This window comes from Ranitomeya imitator, chromosome 3 (genome assembly GCF_032444005.1).
Source record: "Ranitomeya imitator isolate aRanImi1 chromosome 3, aRanImi1.pri, whole genome shotgun sequence".
In the NCBI taxonomy this organism is placed as follows: Eukaryota; Metazoa; Chordata; class Amphibia; order Anura; family Dendrobatidae; genus Ranitomeya; species Ranitomeya imitator.
In genome coordinates, this window is record NC_091284.1 from 353,266,716 (window position 1) to 353,286,520 (window position 19,805).

The 19,805-nt window shown below is 46.2% G+C and overlaps 1 protein-coding gene across 1 annotated transcript in view; it reads right to left on the minus strand.

Moving 5' to 3' along the window:
- Positions 1-17,408, minus strand: part of PSMB2 (proteasome 20S subunit beta 2) — a 39,147-nt gene extending 21,739 nt beyond the window's left edge. Inside the window, exons 1-3 of the mRNA XM_069756833.1 lie at positions 17,196-17,408; positions 14,352-14,474; positions 13,040-13,110 (exon numbers count right to left, since the gene is read on the minus strand). Coding sequence (XP_069612934.1) covers positions 13,040-13,110; positions 14,352-14,474; positions 17,196-17,286 — 285 coding nt within the window. The 5' untranslated portion in view covers positions 17,287-17,408. The remainder of the gene's footprint in view (positions 1-13,039; positions 13,111-14,351; positions 14,475-17,195) is intronic.
- Positions 17,409-19,805: the final 2,397 nt, after the last annotated feature.

Here is a 19,805-nt window from a genome sequence, read left to right on the forward strand (position 1 = left end):
TATTCTGAATATAATCCTATAGGGGGCTGCCCAAGTGTGCAGGCACTAAATCAAACAATAATACAAAACAATAACACTGGCGCTCACCCACAAAGCTGTAGATCCTCAGCCGCAGGAATCAATCAGGGTGGTGCCCCCCTGTAACACTATATAACTATAAAAACAATACATGCCGCGCTGGAGGAAGCTAAGAACCAATAACACCTATGCACTCTATCTGGTGAAAAAAGAGATCCACCAGAGTCCCAACCGCATAGCTAATAGCAAAGAAAACCCCAGGAACAGTATCCCACGAACTGGTGGGCGGAACCTCCGCCACCCCACACTAATGGAAAGAAACGTTCGGACACTGGTGTCCCTCCGCTGACAGTGGTCAGAATTGCAAAAATTGGCCTGGTCATTAAGTACCAAATTGGCTCTGTCACTAAGGGGTTAATGAACAATATGTTTCAGTTAAGAAAAAAATGAAAAATTTTCTGCGCCAGAGGGGGAAAGCCGACGGCCAATATTTGTAGCCTGGGAAGGGGGTAATACCCATGGCCCCTCCCAGTCTATGAATATCAGTCCGCAGCTGTCTGCGTGGCCTTTACTGGCTATTAAAATAGGGGGACCCCCCCAAAAAACGTCGGGTCCCCCTATATTTTATAGCCAGAAAGGCTACGCAGACAGCTGCGGGCTGATATTCATAGCCTAGAGAGGGGCCATGGATATTGCCCTCCCCCCCCGGCTACAAATACCAGCCCGCAGCCGCCCCAGAAATGGCGCATCTGTAAGATGCACCAATTCCAGCACTTAGCCCCTCTTCCCACTCCCCTGTAGTGGTGGGATAAGGGGTAATAAGGGGTTAATGTCACCCTGCTATTGTAAGGTGACATTAAGCCTGGTTAATAATGAAGAGGTGTCAATAAGACGCCTCTCCATTATTAATCCTATAGTAGTGAAGAAGTTAAAAAAAAAAAAAAAAAGACACAGCCAGAAAAAAGTATTTTAATATTCTTAATTTCACCATACTCGATCACCTGCAAAAAATTTAAAATAAACCAACCGTATATAACCTGTCCGCCGTAGTCCAATTAATAACGAATGTCCCACGACGATCTCCCCTATAGAACAGTGACATCGGGTGATGTCACTGCTCTATATGGCCTTCAGTGACACACTATAGGAGACAATGGCTCCTGCAGTGCATCACTGAAGAGGTTACCTCAGTACAGATACTCACTTTATGGCAAAGCTGTGTGGGAATTTTCCCACACAGCAGTGCCACAAGTGAGAGTGGGGACCATTTCTCACAGCGGCAGCAGAATACAGTGTGAAAGGATACCTTCCGTTATTGTATTCCTGGAGCCCCTGGAGAGCGGTCGCATCAGCTGATGATGCTGCTCTCCATGGGAGAACGTCGTGGGACACTCGTTTTAATTGGATATCTGCGGATCAGGGAGTATATTGTTTATTATTTTTTTTTTTTTTTTTAAAAGGTGAGCAATGGCTTCGGTTATTAAGGTGACATGGTGATGGTGAGTATGTACTCTATGTTGTATGTACTGTATGTCTATATGCATGTTGTATGTACTGCATGCATGTTGTATGTAACATAGTAACATAGTAAGGCCGAAAAAAGACATTTGTCCATCCAGTTCAGCCTATATTCCATCATAATAAATACCCAGATCTACGTCCTTCTACAGAACCTAATAATTGTATGATACAATATTGTTCTGCTCCAGGAAGACATCCAGGCCTCTCTTGAACCCCTCAACTGAGTTCGCCATCACCACCTCCTCAGGCAAGCAATTCCAGTTTCTCACTGCCCTAACAGTAAAGAATCCTCTTCTATGTTGGTGGAAAAACCTTCTCTCCTCCAGACGCAAAGAATACCCCCTTGTGCCCATCACCTTCCTTGGTGTAAACAGATCCTCAGCGAGATATTTGTATTGTCCCCTTATATACTTATACATGGTTATTAGATCGCCCCTCAGTCGTCTTTTTTCTAGACTAAATAATCCTAATTTCGCTAATCTATCTGGGTATTGTAGTTCTCCCACCCCCTTTATTAATTTTGTTGCCCTCCTTTGTACCCTCTCTAGTTCCATTATATCCTTCCTGAGCACCAGTGCCCAAAAGTGGACACAGTACTCCATGTGTCTAACTAGGGATTTGTACAGAGGCAGTATAATGCTCTCATCACGTGTATCCAGACCTCTTTTAATGCACCCCATGATCCTGTTTGTACTGAGTGTAATTTATGTTGTATGTACTGAGTGTAATTTATGTTGTATGTCTGTATGTATGTAGTATGTATGTTGTATGTACTCTGTGTGTAATATATGTACTGTATATGTGGGTTTTTTTTTACATTCAACACATTAGCCCGATGATGGGACTACTACTGTTTCATCATTGGCCAATGTGCCACTCACTGTCACTATAGCAGGCATAGCTGGATGGGACTTGTATGCCTGCACACAGAGACTCACACACCAATGACCCCCACCCCTCCCGAAGCAGACCCAGTGCACAGCCCCGCAGTCCCGCCCGCACACCCCAGTACCACCAACAGATCCCAGCACCGCACATCCCAGCACCGCCTGCAGACCCACCGGGCAGACCCCCCAGCACCGCCAGCAGATCCACCACGCAAACCCTCCCCCCCCCGCACGCAGATCCCAGCACCGGCCGCACATCCCAGCACCGCCCGCAGACCCACCCGCACCGCCAGCAGATCCACGACGCAGACCCCCCCGCGCAGCGCATGCACATCCCAGCACCAGCCGTACATCCCAGCACGGCCAGCAGACGGCTCCGCCCGCAGATCCCAGCACCGTCCACAGCCCAATCACTCTTGACGAGTGACCACTGTCTGTGGAGGCAGAGTCACGCCTGCTGATGACGTCACGTCGATTTCCAGAGTTTGGAAATTGATGTGACGTCGGCAGAAATTAGCGGCGGCTGCAGTCTGGGGGTCACGTGCCCTGGACTCAGCCGCATAGCGCCACTCACAGGCTAAAACGGCAACAGACGGTATTCACAAAATTCATTAGGGGCCCTGGGGGGATACATTGGGGGAGAAAAGGCATAAGAACATTTGAGACACCATGGACACCTTGGGTGGAGAGAAGATGAGCCTGAACTTAGGTTATACCATGCGTTAGTCGCTGCTCTTGTATGTACTGGGGGGAGGGGGAGGGGAAGAGAGGAAGGGAAATTCTGAAACTAATGACCTTTGTTAATGTTGTTCTCATTGTGGGTTTCACCTGAATCATATCATTCAAACTTAGATGGAAATCCCAAAGTAAGTGCTCAGCGTAGAACGCTGGATAAATGTGATCCAAAATGTTAGGAACATTTTACACAAAAACTTAAACTCAGTCCACAAAAAAAAAAACAAGTCCCCACTCAGGTCTGTCATCTATTAATGGAAATATAGGGGGCTTCCACATTACTGGTAGCACAAAGGCTCGGTAAAGGCAACAAAAAAAAACATTAACCCCTTCATGACCCAGCCTATTTTGACCTTAAAGACCTTGCCATTTTTTGCAATTCTGACCAGTGTCCCTTTATGAGGTAATAACTCAGGAACGCTTCAACGGATCCTAGCGGTTCTGAGATTGTTTTTTCTCGTGACATATAGGTCTTCATGTTAGTGGTAAATTTAGGTCAATAAATTCTGTGTTTATTTGTGATAAAAACAGAAATTTGGCGGAAATTTTGAAAATTTTGCAATTTTCACATTTTTAATTTTTATTCTGTTAAACCAGAGAGTTATGTGAGACAAAATAGTTAATAAATAACATTTCCCACACGTCTACTTTACATCAGCACAATTTTGGAAACAACATTTTTTTTTTGCTAGGAAGTTATAAGGGTTAAAATTTGACCAGCGATTTCTCATTTTTACAACGAAATTTACAAAACCATTTTTTTAGGGACCACCTCACATTTGAAGTCAGTTTGAGGGGTCTATATGGCTGAAAATACCCAAAAGTGACACCATTCTAAAAACTGCACCCCTCAAGGTGCACAAAACCACATTCCAGAAGTTTATTAACCCTTCAGGTGCTTCACAGCAGCAGAAGCAACATGGAAGGAAAAAATGAACATTTAACTTTGTAGTCACAAAAATGATCTTTCAGCAACAATTTTTTTATTTTCCCAATGGTAAAAGGAGAAACTGAACCACGAAAGTTGTTGTCCAATTTGTCCTGAGTACGCTGATACCTCATATGTGGGGGTAAACCACTGTTTGGGCGCACGGCAGGGCTTGGAAGGGAAGGAGCGCCATTTGACTTTTTGAATGAAAAATTGGCTGCACTCTTTAGCGGACACCATGTCACATTTGGAGAGCCCCAATGTGCCTAAAAATTGGAGCTCCCCCACAAGTGGCCCCATTTTGGAAACTAGACGCCCCAAGGAACTTATCTAGATGCATAGTGAGCACTTTAAACCCCCAGGTGCTTCACAAATTGATCCGTAAAAATGAAAAAGTACTTTTTTTTCACAAAAAAATTTATTTTCGCCACAATTTTTTCATTTTCACATGGGCAATAGGATTAAATAGATCCTAAAATTTGTTGGGCGATTTCTCCCGAGAACGCCGATACCTCATATGTGGGGGTAAACCACTGTTTGGGCACACGGCAGGGCTCGGAAGGGAAGGCGCGCCTTTTTACTTTTTGAATGGAAAATTAGCTCCAATTGTTAGCGGACACCATGTCGCGTTTGGAGAGCCCCTGTGTGCCTATGCATTGGAGCTCCCCCACAAGTGACCCCATTTTGGAAACTAGACCCCCCAAGGAACTTATCTAGATGCATACTGAGCACTTTGAACCCCCAGGTGCTTCACAGAAGTTTATAACGCAGAGCCGTGAAAATAAAAAATCATTTTTCTTTCCTCAAAAATGATGTTTTAGCAAGCAATTTTTTATTTTCTCAAGGGTAACAGGAGAAATTGGACCCCAGTAATTGTTGCGCAGTTTGTCCTGAGTATGCTGGTACCACATATGTGGGGGTAAACCACTGTTTGGGCACACGTCGGGGCTCGGAAGTGAGGGAGCACCATTTGACTTTTTGAATACAAGATTGGCTGGAATCAATGGTGGCGCCATGTTGCGTTTGGAGACCCCTGATGTGCCTAAACAGTGGAAACCCCTCAATTCTACCTCCAACACACCCCTAACCCTTATCCCAACTGTAGCCGTAACCTTAATCACAACCCTAACACACCCCTAACCCTAACCACAACCCTAATTCCAACCCAACCCTAAGGCTATGTGCCCACGTTGCGGATTCGTGTGAGATTTTTCCGCAACATTTTTGAAAAATCCGCGGGTAAAAGGCACTGCGTTTTACCTGCGGATTTACCGCGGATTGCCAGTGTTTTTTGTGCGGATTTCACATGCGGATTCCTATTGAGGAACAGGTGTAAAACGCTGCGGAATCCGCACAAAGAATTGACATGCTACGGAAAATACAACGCAGCGTTTCCGCGTGGTATTTTCCGCACCATGGGCACAGCGAATTTGGTTTTCCATAGGTTTACATGGTAGCCAAATCCGCACCGTGTGCACATAGCCTAATTCTAAAGGTATGTGCACACGCTGCGGAAAACGCTGCGGATCCGCAGCAGTTTCCCATGAGTTTACAGTTCAATGTAAACCTATGGGAAACAAAAATCGCTGTGCACATGCTGCGGAAAAACTGCACGGAAACGCAGGGGTTTACATTCCGCAGCATGTCACTTCTTTCTGCGGATTCTGCAGCAGTTTTACAACTGCTCCAATAGAAAATCGCAGTTGTAAAACCGCAGTGAAATGCGCAGAAAAACCACGGTAAATCTGCGATAAATCCACAGCGGTTTAGCACTGCGGATTTATGAAATCCGCTGCGGAAATGTCCGCAGAGGACCAGAATACGTGTGCACATTCCTAACCCTAACCCTACCCCTAACCCTAACTCCAACCTTAGTGGGGGGGGGGAAAAAAAAATGTCTTTATTTTATTATTGTCCCTACCTATGGGGGTGACAAAGGGGGGGGGGGTCATTTACTGTTTTTTTTATTTTGATCACTGTGTGGTTTTATCACAGTGATCAAAATTCACTCTGGAACGAATCTGCCGGCCGATTCGGCGGGCGCACTGCGCATGCGCCCGCCATTTTGGAAGATGGCGGCGCCCAGGAAAGAAGACGGATGGACCCCGGGAGGCTCGGTAAGTATAAGGGGGGGGGGGGGGGGGGAGATCAAGGCACGGGGGGGGGGGGGGGAGATCAAGGCACGGGGGGGGGGGGGCGTCGGGGCACGGGGGGTGGACAGGAGGACGGGGGAGCGGAGCACAGGACGGAGGGGAGCGGACCACAGATCGGAGGGCTGGGGGGGCGATCGGTGGGGTGGGGGCACATAAGTGTTTCCAGCCATGGCCGATGATATTGCAGCATCGGGCATGGCTGGATTGTAATATTTCACCAGTTTTTTAGGTGAAATATTACAAATCGCTGATTGGCAGTTTCACTTTCAACAGCCAATCAGAGCGATCGTAGCCACGGGGGGGGGGGTGAAGCCACCCCCCCTGGGCTAAAGTACAACTCCTCCTGTCCTTGCAGGCCGGGTGAAATTACAGTTAACCCTTTCACCCGGCCTGCAGGAACGCGATTCCGCCATGACGCATACGCTGCGTCATGGGTCGGAATGGCACCGACTTTCATGACGCAGCGTATGAGTCAAAGGTCGGGAAGGGGTTAAAAATGCAACAAATTGTGCGCTCCCACTTCGAATAGCCCCTTCCTTCCGAGTCCAACGGTGTGCCTAAACCACAGTTAGCGTTCACGTTTGGCATTTCTGTAATGACGAGAACCCGCTTAATTTACGGGTCCATATTTGCAGAAGCATGAACTGGGCACAACGTACTGGTCACTACAATGGTAGTTTGCAATTTTCACTCAGTAACATCCACTACTGCTTGTTCCTGGAAAACACCCATGGAGTTGAAATGATCACTACAGCTATAGATAAATTCTTAGAGGGCTGTAATTTCCGAAATGGGGTTACTTGAGGGGGGAATTTTGCTCTACTGGCACTTAGGGGCTCGGAATATGGAGTCTGGAAACTAGTCTATAATAATTTGTTCTCCAAGAGTCAAATAGCGTTACGTCCCTTCTAAGTCTGGCCGTGCGGCTGTACAGCCACATATGGGGTCTTGTCAGGTTCAGAAGAAATTGTGTGACAAATTATGGCGCTATTTTTAACCATGTCCCTGTGTGAAAATGTAAAATTTGGGGCTAAAAACAAGACTTATGTGGTAAAAACATAATTTTTATTTTTCACACAATGGTATAAACTTCTGTGACACAGCCATGGTGCCAATATGATCACTGCACTCCTAGATTAATTCATTAATAGGTGTAGTTTATAAAATGAGTTACCTATGAGAGGGTGGCCTAAAACATCCTTTCAGTGGTAAAAATGTAATTCTTTCCATTTTCACGACACAAGTTTATAAAATTTTGTGAAGGAGCTGTGGGTGCAAGGTGTGCAACATACCTCTAGATAAGTCACTTGTGGGGTGTTTCCACTGTTTAGACACATCAAGGGCTCTGCAAACATAACATGGCGTCCATCTATTCCAGCCAATTTTGTGCTCCAAAAGTCAAATGGTGCTCCTTCCCTTCCAAACCCTGTGAGCAAACACTAGTTTTCCACCACATATCGGGGTATCAGCGTACTCGGGAGAAATTGCACCACAAACTGTACAGTCCATTTTCTCGTTACCCTTGTGAAAATGCAAAATATGGGGCTGAAGCAACATTTTTTTTTTGTGGGAAAATTTTCGATTTTTCTTACACACCGCTTTAATTTCAGTGAAGCACCTAAAGAGTTAATAAACTTCTTGAATCTGGTTTTGAGCGCTTTGAGGGGTGGAGTTTTTAAAATTGTCACTTTTGGGTAGCGCCTGTCACATACGCCTCTCAAATTCACTTCAACTGGGATGTGGTCCCTAAATTAAAAAAAAAAAATGGTTTTGTAAATTTTGTTGGAAAAATGAGAAATTGTTGATGAACTTTTAAACCCTTCTGACTTCCAAAAAATTCAAAAATGATGCTGATGTAAAGTAGGTATGTGGGAAGTGTTATTTATTAGCTATGTGTGGTATAACTCTGGTTTAAGGGCATCAAAATTCAAAGTTTGAAAATTGAGCAAATGGGGACAATATACCGTAAATTATTTTTTTTTAAACCTAGCTTTTTACCTAAAAACGTTACACAGGGATGGTTTGGCAGGGAATTTACTGAAACATAAGTGAATATTGCTGGGTTACAGGGCATGGAGGACCTGACAGGTTCCCTTTAATTGGGTAGAGAAGGGCCAAATGAGCAACTGTAAGTACATAGTGCAATATAATATGATGACTGCAATATATTAACAGGATAAACATTTTGATGGGAGTGCGTCTTTAAAGTACTTGGACACCTTTTTGTCATACCTCTCATGGCCCCCATAAAATAAAGCTTATATTCGTCTCCCGTGCTGGCACTTGCTGTCCAGGGGCTCCCGTGCTGTTATTGTGACACTGGCTCCCAATCAGCGCCAGAGTCACTGTCCTCGCCTCCTGTCAAATTGAGCATGAAGAAGAAGTCCAAGATCAGCTGCAGCCATTTGTCCTCATGCGGGGGACAATGGCGTCAGTGCTGACTGGGCACCGGCATCACAACAGCAGCAGCACGGAAGCCCCGGGAGAATGCCGACTCTGCAGGAACAGGGTCAGTGAGGGCCAGCCATGTAACTGGTGAACAGGCCAGGTCTGTCAAACTAATGAAAACATTGCCAATTTATTTTAGCTGTATTTGAGCTCCTTTCCTGTAAGTCACAGGTGAGGAATATTTTTTCTGCCAAGACTCATTTGCATATTTATACGATTCTTCAGGGGCCGTACAAATTACGCCCTAACTCCACCCACTAAGTACATCCTGACGCTGGCACTGGTGTCAGGACCTAACTACTGAATGCCGAGGAGCGTGCAATGAACGATTAACACTGAGTGTGCTCACAGAGCAAGAAGAGATTAATGGGCCGGCAAAATACAGCTGCTGGCTCAAGCACTGTGGTCCCCAGGAATCTGCCCAATACAAGGCCATCGAGGGCAGTTATAATGGCAGAACTTTTGAAATAAGCCCATAGTTTGAAACGGTCGAATTAAAAAAAACTAAATAATGTGAAACAATACAAGGCTCTGAGTGTTGGTAGATACCCCCAGTAGCCAGGCCAGCCACGGATTGTGTGCAGTTCTAGCCACTGCTCCACAGATACTTTAATTTAATTAGCCGCTCTAACATTTATTTATGCCTACACATCCGAGACGCAGTCACAATTAACAGGAGGAGGAATAGGGAGGAGGGGGGAAATCTCTCAGTGTTTAAAGAGCGGAGCAGGAGAGGTCTCGCTAAAGGATTGTGCGACTCTCAAGATGCCAGCTTTCTGCATGTGTGAGAAGCTCAGGCATAAATAAAAGGGTGTGAGGCAGCTTTAATTAAACCAATACATCTGTGCCAGTTACCATGTCAGACTTCCTCCTGACACGCTCCGGCACAAGGGATGAGCTGTGAGTTTTACCCATTCTAAACCAGAAAGAGTTGGAGCAATAGGCTGCTGACCCCTTAGGAAACGGTTTATCGAATGGATATAATTTGGGGGAGAGTCCTTTGAAGTTTTTCAGCTATATCTAAAAGTGCATAGCTTTTTAAAATCTTATTGTAACGCACGTACTACACATCATGCCAATGCAGTCGTCAACCGTATGGATCAAATTCTCCAAAACAGGGAGAAACAGGCCATGTTTAATAGACCTCTGGAAATCACCCCGACAATGAGAATATAATATAAACAAGCTATAAAACAATAAGCTGCATTTGGGATTTAGCAGAGCGTGAAATTCCTCCGACTCCACAGCTCCAGGGGTGCAGTGGTGACAAGAGACACTAAGACATGCCGTACGGTGAGACGGCACAGGGGTGGTGATTGACAGTGGTGAGACATCTGGCGGAAGGCAAAATAACAGTAACAAAGGCGGGGAAAGAGAACAGGAAGAAACCAGCACAGCAGGAAGCGAGCGCAGGGCGAGTGACACAAGGGCGGGCGCAGTCACAATAACGATATTCAACCCAGGTCAAAAGTTGGCACATCCCGCCTCATTGCTAATACAATGTAAAATGCATCGCGTTTCAGGGTGCTTTCTGCATATGCAGATAGCGTAGAGGCAACACAAAAAATACATGGCATCTCATTATTAGAAAATGAACAAGTTCCATAAATCATGCGAAATTCACTGAACAGAAACGTTATTAAATGGTAAGTGCAGAAGATGGAGAAATAAAAGATCAGCCCCAGACAGCTATCCTGATAGATATATATTATACATACAACCTGACCTAAAGACCCCCCCCCGGTCCACATTAGACTGACATCAGCCAAACCCACTGATACCGAGGGGTTCAAACAGTTTAATGTGTGTAGGGGGCCCGGAGAACAGATTGTTGCAGGAGAGGTCATGTCCGATTTCAGACTGCCAAAGATGAGCCACCACTAGAAATGTCTGCCAATAGTTTTCATACAGTGAACACAGGAGAGCTCGAAATAACGTGTGGTCCAGTGTATGGGAGAGGCATCTAAGATGGCTCCTTGCCGACAGCCATCTAATGGGTATGGCGTCTTAAGATGCAATTGAATAATATAGTTCTTTAGACCTCCATACATATTAGACCGCGGATACATGTGTTCCTCAGAAAGGGGGCACAGCTAAAATATCTGTGTAACGTGTCGCTTTGATTTTGTTGTAAAAATAAAGAGGAAAAATTGCAGAGAAGTCACAGAAGTAGCAATCGCAGGTCACTTGCATTGAAGTCTACGGCAACACAGTTGCATATGACGAGAACAGCGACAGAAAACCAAGACTCATTTGGAAACTATATAGAAAGTCATTAAATGTAATGTTGCAAAGCGACATGTAGTGGTAAAGCTCTAGCCTTGGATTAAAGTCAGCAGGACCAGGCAACAATCTGACGTGTACAGGAGGACCTCCTGGATCTTCCATGATAGATGATGCCGGGGAGAGACGATACAGGCAGGTGGAATGCCCGATCCTCTTGTTTTTCAGGGTAGATGAAGGAGTCACTGCCACGGACATTCCTTTATCTCCCCCATTACTAGCTTGGCCAAGCCGATCACTTACTTTAGAGATAGCAGAAGATAGACTAGCGTCGACAGCCTGCCCATAATTTCCGTAAAGCTATGGGTTATTGGTGCAGAACAGCGTCTGTCACTGACAATCTCTAGGAAGTGGCATGCTCCAGGCACCAAAGGTGACAGCACTAAAACACAACGTGCCCACTGCAATACCCAGCATTAAATTACACTTTGTAGAAGAGCACCTTGACAAATGTGTTCATTCCCACAAAAAAGAATGGTTTCCACTCCATTGCCTCTTGTAATTATGCAGATAAGTGCGGCCAATAATTAAACCATCACTCGCATTGTACACTGCTTATTGTAGGAGCTCTGAACTTTAGATACCTACACCTGAAAGTCTGAACTCCGGTGTATTCTGCTGATCCGATGATTCCTCTGCACTCAGCGGGTCCTCGCGTCTCTGCCGAGGAGTGAGATAGCAACGCTGTCTCAGATCCCCCAGAGACGTACGGGCTGGGGAATTTACACCTGCAATCCTGCAACCGTGTCAGCATTGACTAGAGAAACATTTGTGGTGGGAGCTGGAGCCAAGCTCAATGAGAACGAGCCAACACAGCGGATTGTGTGGGCAATACCGCCATTCTACTTCAGTACGCAAGATGATGGCCAGGAACAACTGTGATCTATCTAAAACTTTGTTCCATACACAGTCAAACCTGAAGCCTGCAGGAGCAAGGTGTGCATGCCTCTTGGTCATCTTTGGCCTATGGGTGCAGTGGAAGACTAAATCTATGGCAGCCATGAGCTGGGAAAAATTTCCCGCTATGGTTTTGCCCTGTTTACCAAGTGTTCCAAAATAATAAGAAACAGGCAAAGTCATTTTTGAGCAGATACCACTTGCACCAAATGTTGAGACGCCAGAAGATAAACAGATACACATATTTTAGCCAGACTTATACACAGACACGATCATTTCAGAGGCCCAGTTACACTATCCCGTGACACCGATTGCACTATGGTGCGGTTACATACTTGTGTAGCGAGGAGGAGAGTTCGCTGTACTGTAAGCAGCTACATTGTGCTGTGTCAGCGAGTGGATAGACTAAACAGCAGGATCCATGAACAATAGTTTACACACCCCACTCCCCCCCAGGCATCACCATCTGCAGTGGCAAAAACCTGCATCTCCGGCACGCAAACACATCTGCCTCTGCCAGTGTCCCCCTACTGAGCTGCCCATCTGGAGCAGGTGGGGTGAGAGTGGGCATCGTGGAGAGCGGAGGGCAAAGCAGAGCTTCTAAGGGGGCAGGGGGAGGGTGGCCCTGACTATGAATAAAGGAGAGGAGATGGAACGTGGCACCATGTCACATCCTGCTAAATGTGTTTGCCAAAACGCGTGTTCAATTACCCTCGTTAGCGATATTAACTTTCGGTGTGTGTAGCAAATGGATTTCAGCACTTGGGAGACAGGATATTTAAAAATCACAGCTTTACCTGCACCATCTGTTATATGGGGTCACGAGAGCACCACAATAACATGTCACTGTAGCAAGAGAACACTGGGGAGAGGGCATACGAGAGGCACGCCGTGCTTATGCAGCAGCCTGCCTATGGAGGGGAGACGGAAAAGAATACAGGAAAGTGCAATGTACCCCAGCGACTACTCACTAAGTGACCCACATACACTCACAAAACATTCATTAGGCGCCAGTCATGCCAGAACCTATGAAATAAGTTTTGTTATATGAGCGTACTTAGAAGGTTTTGTGGCAGCTCAAAGGTTTTTCAAAAAGCCTTTAACACACTCGGTACATTTTAGAATGTATCGAGACACTCTGACATGTCACACTACCGTTAATAACTCACCCTACTTCTCAGATAGTCAGCTAGGTTTCTACGTGTGAAGTTTGCAGCTGCTGAAGGAGACAATTCATAGCCTAAAAACAGAAAGAAAACATGTTTTATGTGACTAGTAATGACCCCACTCTGCAGAGTCCCATCTTCAATAGAGTCTGCTTTCTCCGGCAGTCCCATTACCAATGAATGGAGTGGAAGTGGAGCAAGCGCACCTATACTCCACAGGCCTCTGTAGCACCTCCACTGCATTCATCGTCTACAAGATTACCAGACGTTGCGCTCTCTCCACCAGCCCTGTAGACAATGAATGGAGTAGTGGTGCCGTGATCAACTGACACAGCTCTAAAGATTCATGGGGAAATCCTAGCAAAGGTATTAACTATTCTGTGGGTGGATTGGTAAGAAATGTTTGTTTTTTCAAAAAAGTTATAAAGTTAAGACAGTTTCTTGCAGGGAATAATTTGCAAAATGTTGCAGCTTTTTTTTCCCATTCTCTCCACTTTTCAAAAAGAGTGGGCGAGCCTTAGTAGAAGGAACTTGGGCCACCGGTCATCTGATGGATTTTTTTCTGGAGCACAGAGACAAAGATACAACAAATGCATTAATTCTCCTAGGCTTCTTAAAGGGACACTGTCACCTGAATTTGGAGGGAACAATCTTCAGCCATGGAGGCGGGGTTTTGGGGTTTTTGATTCACCCTTTCCTTACCCGCTGGCTGCATGCTGGCTGCAAAATTGGATTGAAGTTCATTCTCTGTCCTCCGTAGTACATGCCTGCAAAAGGCAATCTTGCACAGCGCAGGTGTGTACTATGGAGGACAGAGAATGAACTTCAATCCAATATTGCAGCCAGCGGGTAAGGAAAGGGTGAATCAAACACCCAAAAACCCCGCCTCCATGGCTGAAGATTGCTCCCTCCAAATTCAGGTGACAGTGTCCCTTTAAGCTTTCCCATTTTCCTCCACCTGTACTCTGGTGTAGTCTAAGTAATTCCCTCCAATGATTGCAGGCTCAGCTAGCCGTGTTTAATAGAAGGCTTTCCCTAAATGTGAATCCACCACAGTAGATTTAGAGAAGAATACCTGTATATGACGATGGTCTAGTGTCATCTACGTAATCTGCTCAAACCTGTTAACTATCGTCGCCTGTGGCTGCCACGATTGCTACTATAAGCCATGCTAGCATCGGGCCAGCTACCTTTACTTTACATGCCGGGCATTGGGACTACTCATACCACGAGGTTCTGTACGATGTGTCACATCACTGACCAAAATTCATTATTCTCCATCACAACTCCTAAAATTTGCTGTTCACCAACTTACCGTTCCTCATTTTGTATAGCTGGACATTCTTCTGAATGTATTCTGCAAACTGCACGGTGTCGCCAGCCTCTCCCACACACAAGAGGAGGATCTTCTCACTCATCTTGAACATTTTGTCTGCATCTGTTGAAGGAAACATATTATTATTTATTTACCACCATTAATTCCAAGGTGCTGTACATGAGAAAGGGGTTAAATACAGAGTTATAGATATCGTTTACAGTGACAGACTGGTACAGAGGGGAGAGGACCCTGTCCTTGGGGACTTACATTCTATGGGATAGTGGGGAAGAGGCAGAAGGTAGGGGCGAGGCGGTGGCTCTGGTGATGGCGAGGCGGCAGAATGGTTATTGCAGGCTGTAGGCTTTCTTGAAGAGATGGGTTTTCAGGTTCCATCTGAAGGAGCCAATGGTGGTGGATAGTCGAACGTGTTGAGGCATGGAATTCCAGAGGATGGGGGATATTCGGGAGAAATCTTGGAGGCGGTTGTGTGAGGAACGAATAAGTGTGGAGGAGAGTAGAAGGTCATGGGAGGATCGGAGAATATGTGATGGAAGATATTGGGAGATTAGTTCAGAGATATAGGGAGGGGACAGGTTGTGAATGGCTTTGTAGATCAGTGTTAGTAGTTTGAACTGGATTCGTTGGGGAATTGGGAGCCAGTGGAGGGATTTGCAGAGGGGAGAAGCAGGGGAGTAGCGAGGAGAGAGGTGGATTAGCCGGGCAGCAGAGTTGAGGACAGACTGGAGCGGTGCAAGAGAGTTAGCTGGGAGGCCACAGAGGAGGGTGTTGCAGTAATTGAGGCGGGAGATGATGAGGGCATGCACAAGAGTTTTGGTCGATTGTGGGCTGAGGAAGGGATGGATTCTGGCAATATTTTTGAGTTGGAGGCGACAGGAGGTGGCAAGAGTTTGGACGCGCGGTTTGAAGGACAGGGCAGAGTCGAGAGTTACCCACTTATACAGGCACATAGTACATGTATATTGCGATGCATCCATGGCAGAATCACTGGTATATAGCGAGCTGCATGTATGGCTGACGTCTTGTATGCCTGACGTCTTGTATGCCACCGGGTAGTCTGAACATACAGGTAGGAGAAGCATACAATAAAAAGGACTATGTAAATAGGAGGGGAAGTTATGGGATTTTTCAAATGACGGATGTGAAGGCAAGGCAGGAAGCCAGGAACAGTTCTAGTTTCTTTCACTTTCATTTCGAAGCCGCTCACACTAACACCGTGATGTGACAGATTTAGACGAGTCACTGCTCCGGCCACAACCCAAGCTGTCTGCCTCTGAACTACGCTCCCCAGCTGGTAGTCCGGTGCCACCGCCGACACAATTATAACCTGTGGACATGAGATTATTCACGCGTTTGTAGCATATGTGCACAGTGTATGTGCCAGGAAAGCAGTCAGCGCATACACTACATCTATCCACAGGCCCTGCTGACCAAGATACACTTTTTTGTATAAAAAAATATAAAGCAACCCCCAAAAAACAAGGTATGATGCAGTCTAGACAGTGGGATGTGAAAAAGCAGAAAGGTGGAGGCAAAAACCTGCATTTATTTGTATGTGTTTTTTTTATAGTCCTACATGAAAACACCCTCAGGCTGGCAATACATGCTAGACCTATATCAGCCGAGCCCGATGATTACGGGAGGGTGAGCTGATCATTTGGGGGAAGCAAACTGCTGTCGGGAGATTATATCCAGGCAGCTAGATTTACACACGAGTCTGGCACATATTTACCCAGAGACGACTGACAGCCGATTCCTCCATTCTTGCTGCTGAGAACAGCTGCATGCCCCGGCGAGCTGAGCGTGCATGTGTATGGGGGTGGGGAGAGATAACCAATCTGAACGCGCACTATCTAATGTGTAAGGCCAGCTTAGGGTCCTACAAGCTAGGACAAAAATGGCGCTAATGGATGGGTACATAATCCACATCACCTAAATATGGATACAACAACAGTTTCCAAGACCTTATAGAAGTATCTACTAGAACATAAATAATGTGAGATTTGGTGTTAAAAAAAAAAGGATTACTGAATGCTGGAGTTGGTGCATATCCATTCACAGGAGCTGGTCCTATGGCCCGGTCAGTAATGTGTGACCGTCAGAGCCCTGAGAACTGCCTCCTAACTGCAAGCATCCATGGCTCTACTATTCACTGCCAGCCCGGAAAAATGGCACACGCCACAATGATGATGTCGCAGTAAGCTGGCATACCATCAGGTAGGAGGGGGTCTCACAATCCCGTCCTGTGACCACGGATTACTGGGGAAGGGCTGACTGAGGCACAAGATCTGGTCACTTTGCATCGCTCGACTCTACTGAAATCTTTCAGAGTTCCCTAATTATTAATTCATTTCCCATTAAAGGGGAAAAAATGCCCAAGGTGAGCCGGGCATAAAGGCCGCCCAACAGCTGATGTCCGCCACCAGAGGGGTCTAACAGCGGCTCACTCCCCTCTCCCCATACACAGGTATTGGGGTGAGCACGGAGGACACGTCTCTTGGGGGTGGATCGGTGTGTGGCACAGTCTGTCTGGGGTGGTCCACACTGATCAACACCACCTAAATAAGCAGAAAGAAGCCCCCTGGCACATTGGCAGATACATGGCACGAGAGGTAGACCCTCTATGATGGGAAGTGCCAACCCCAGCAGCTCTCATAGTAACAGCAGAGTGCACAGGGGTCCTGAAGAGCTCTCCCCTTGGGTGCTGCACTCTGGGCTCCTTCCCATGTCACCAGGGTCAGACACACACTGCCGTGACCCAGTGTCTGGCCGGGGACGTCATTTCTGCCGTAGTCCCGGTACACCGGGCTCCCCGCCTCTCACCGTGCTTCATCTGGATGATGCTGTTGGCGCACACAGTATCTGCCGCCACCAGCACATAGTCGCAGCCCCGGATGCCGATCAGGTACTCCATGCTTTCGCTACCGTCCTTTCTTTCCCCGGTAGTCCCCCTGCTAAGCCCGGCCTCTAGACGTTACACAGCAAATAACTGCAAGGCCTAGGCCGTGGCTCAATCACGTACGTCATCACTGTCCGCCGCTCCATCCACAGCAATGCATGCCGGGATGTGTAGTCCTGTGTAGTGAGACCGGAAGTAGCTATGTGTGGCCCTGCTGTGGTGGACGCCACTACTACGTTTGTCATTGTCATCATTAGCAGCGGCGACTGGCTTTAAATTGTGCCTACCACAGCGAAAGCTTTACATGGCTCCACACAACCAGGCTTATCTTACCCACCCTGCTTCCAAAGGCCCCTACTCATTTTTTAACTTTAGTTTATTTTCTTAGAGCTGTAACTAATTTTCCCGCCAATGTTTCTGCGTGGAAACTCTTATTATTATGCTAATAAACTAATAAAAATGGTACAAGTGATCAAAAAGTTTACTGAATAATTGTGGCTGTCACAAACTAAAGGCTCCATGGCCTGTCATACTTTAGGACATCAGGTGGGGCCCAACACTCCCACAAATCAGCTGAAAACAGGTGTTGCCCAAAACCCCCCCAAACAGTATCTCCAAGACTAACCTTACTTAATATTATATTATACCTGCATTGCAGTCACCTGTATGCCGGTGACTGCCATGCACACCTATGGACTTCATACGTCTCCATGCACAACCTTCGGAGAACACACAGCGACCCCTACCTGTGACATCAGTCACTGCTTCACCATTGCAATCACAGCTACACCTGCGACTGCAATAACCCATCTTGGCCTCACTACATCTGCGCATTCTGGGGAGCCCAAACAGCATCCCTAGCTGTAACCAAAATCAAGAGAAGGAAAAAAGCAGCAACTAGCCCAAAATAATGAAAAAAGTACAAAAAACTTTATTGATAATGACAACAGGTAAAAACATAACGGGGGGATATAGCAATCCCCGTACTACACATAGCATGCACAAAAAATGGGCAAGTGGTAGGTGCCAGTAGTATAAAGAATATACACACTACTACCCTGTGGATACAATCCACCAAACATTATAGGTAATGCAGAAAATAGCCAAATATAGCTACATATACTAAGACTCATGAGGTACAAACAGTAGAGTCAATGCATAATACCACATATACATACCGGGTAGAGCACACCCCTTGAAAAAGGCAGTAGCCGAAACGCGCGTCGGGGGGGACAGGTGTGTGGTGCCTTCCGATACTTGTGACCTCTGTGCTCTACCCGGTATGTATATGTGGTATTATGCATTGACTCTACTGTTTGTACCTCATGAGTCTTAGTATATGTAGCTATATTTGGCTATTTTCTGCATTACCTATAATGTTTGGTGGATTGAATGGGTTTTTGTAATAATGTTGGTGACCTTCCGTTCATCCACCTTGTGTATTTATCCCTAGCTGTAAGGCTACTTTCACACTTGCGTTAACTGCAATCCGTCACAATGCGTCGTTTTGCAGAAAAAACGCATCCTGCAAAAGTGCTTGCAGGATGCGTTTTTTCCCCATAGACTTGTATTGACGACGCATTGTGACGGATTGCCACACGTCGCATCCGTCGTGCGACGGATGCGTCGTGCTTTGGCGGATCGTCGGGAGCAAAAAACGCTACATGTAATGTTTTTTGCTCCTGACGGACCCCTTTTTCCGACCACGCATGCGCGGCCGGAACTCCGCCCCCACCTCCCCGCTCCTCACAATGGGGCAGCGGATGCGCCGGAGAAATGCATCCGCTGCCTCCGTTGTGCAGTGCGTTAAACGCTAGCGTCGGAATGTCTGCCCGACGCATTTCGACGGGGAGATTCCGACGCTAGTGTGAAAGTAGCCTAACAGGGGTCACTGCCTCACAATCTTTATTTTTATATATATAAATATATATATATATTTATATATATATATATATATATATATTTTTATATAGCGCTAACATATTCCGCAGTGCTTTGCAGTTTACACACATTATCATCACTGTCCCCGTTGGGGCTCACAATCTAAATTCCCTATCAGTATGTCTTTGGAATGTGGGAGGAAACCGGAGTGCCCGGAGGAAACCCACGCAAACACGGAGAGAACATACAAACTCTTTGCAGATGTTGTCCTTGGTGGGATTTGAACCCAGGACTCCAGCGCTGCAGTGCTAACCACTGAGTGTGTGTGTGTGTGCGTGTGTGTGTGTATATATATATATCCAGCAATTCATCTGCCGTATACTGTAAAATCACTCCAGGAGCTGACAAGATAGAAGAGATGGATTGCATACTGTAAATACACATAGAATAGGTAGATATATAGATGTCGGTGAAATTTAAAATTAGTAAAGTTTGTGCAGCTTACTGTACATGTATTTAATTAATAAAAGATTATTTTTCTAAAAAGAATGGCGTGGGGTCCCATGCAATTTTCTTATCCAGCAGAGGGCAAGCTGATGGCTGGGGGCAGATGTTTATAGCCTGGGAATGGGGTAATATCCATGGATCATCCC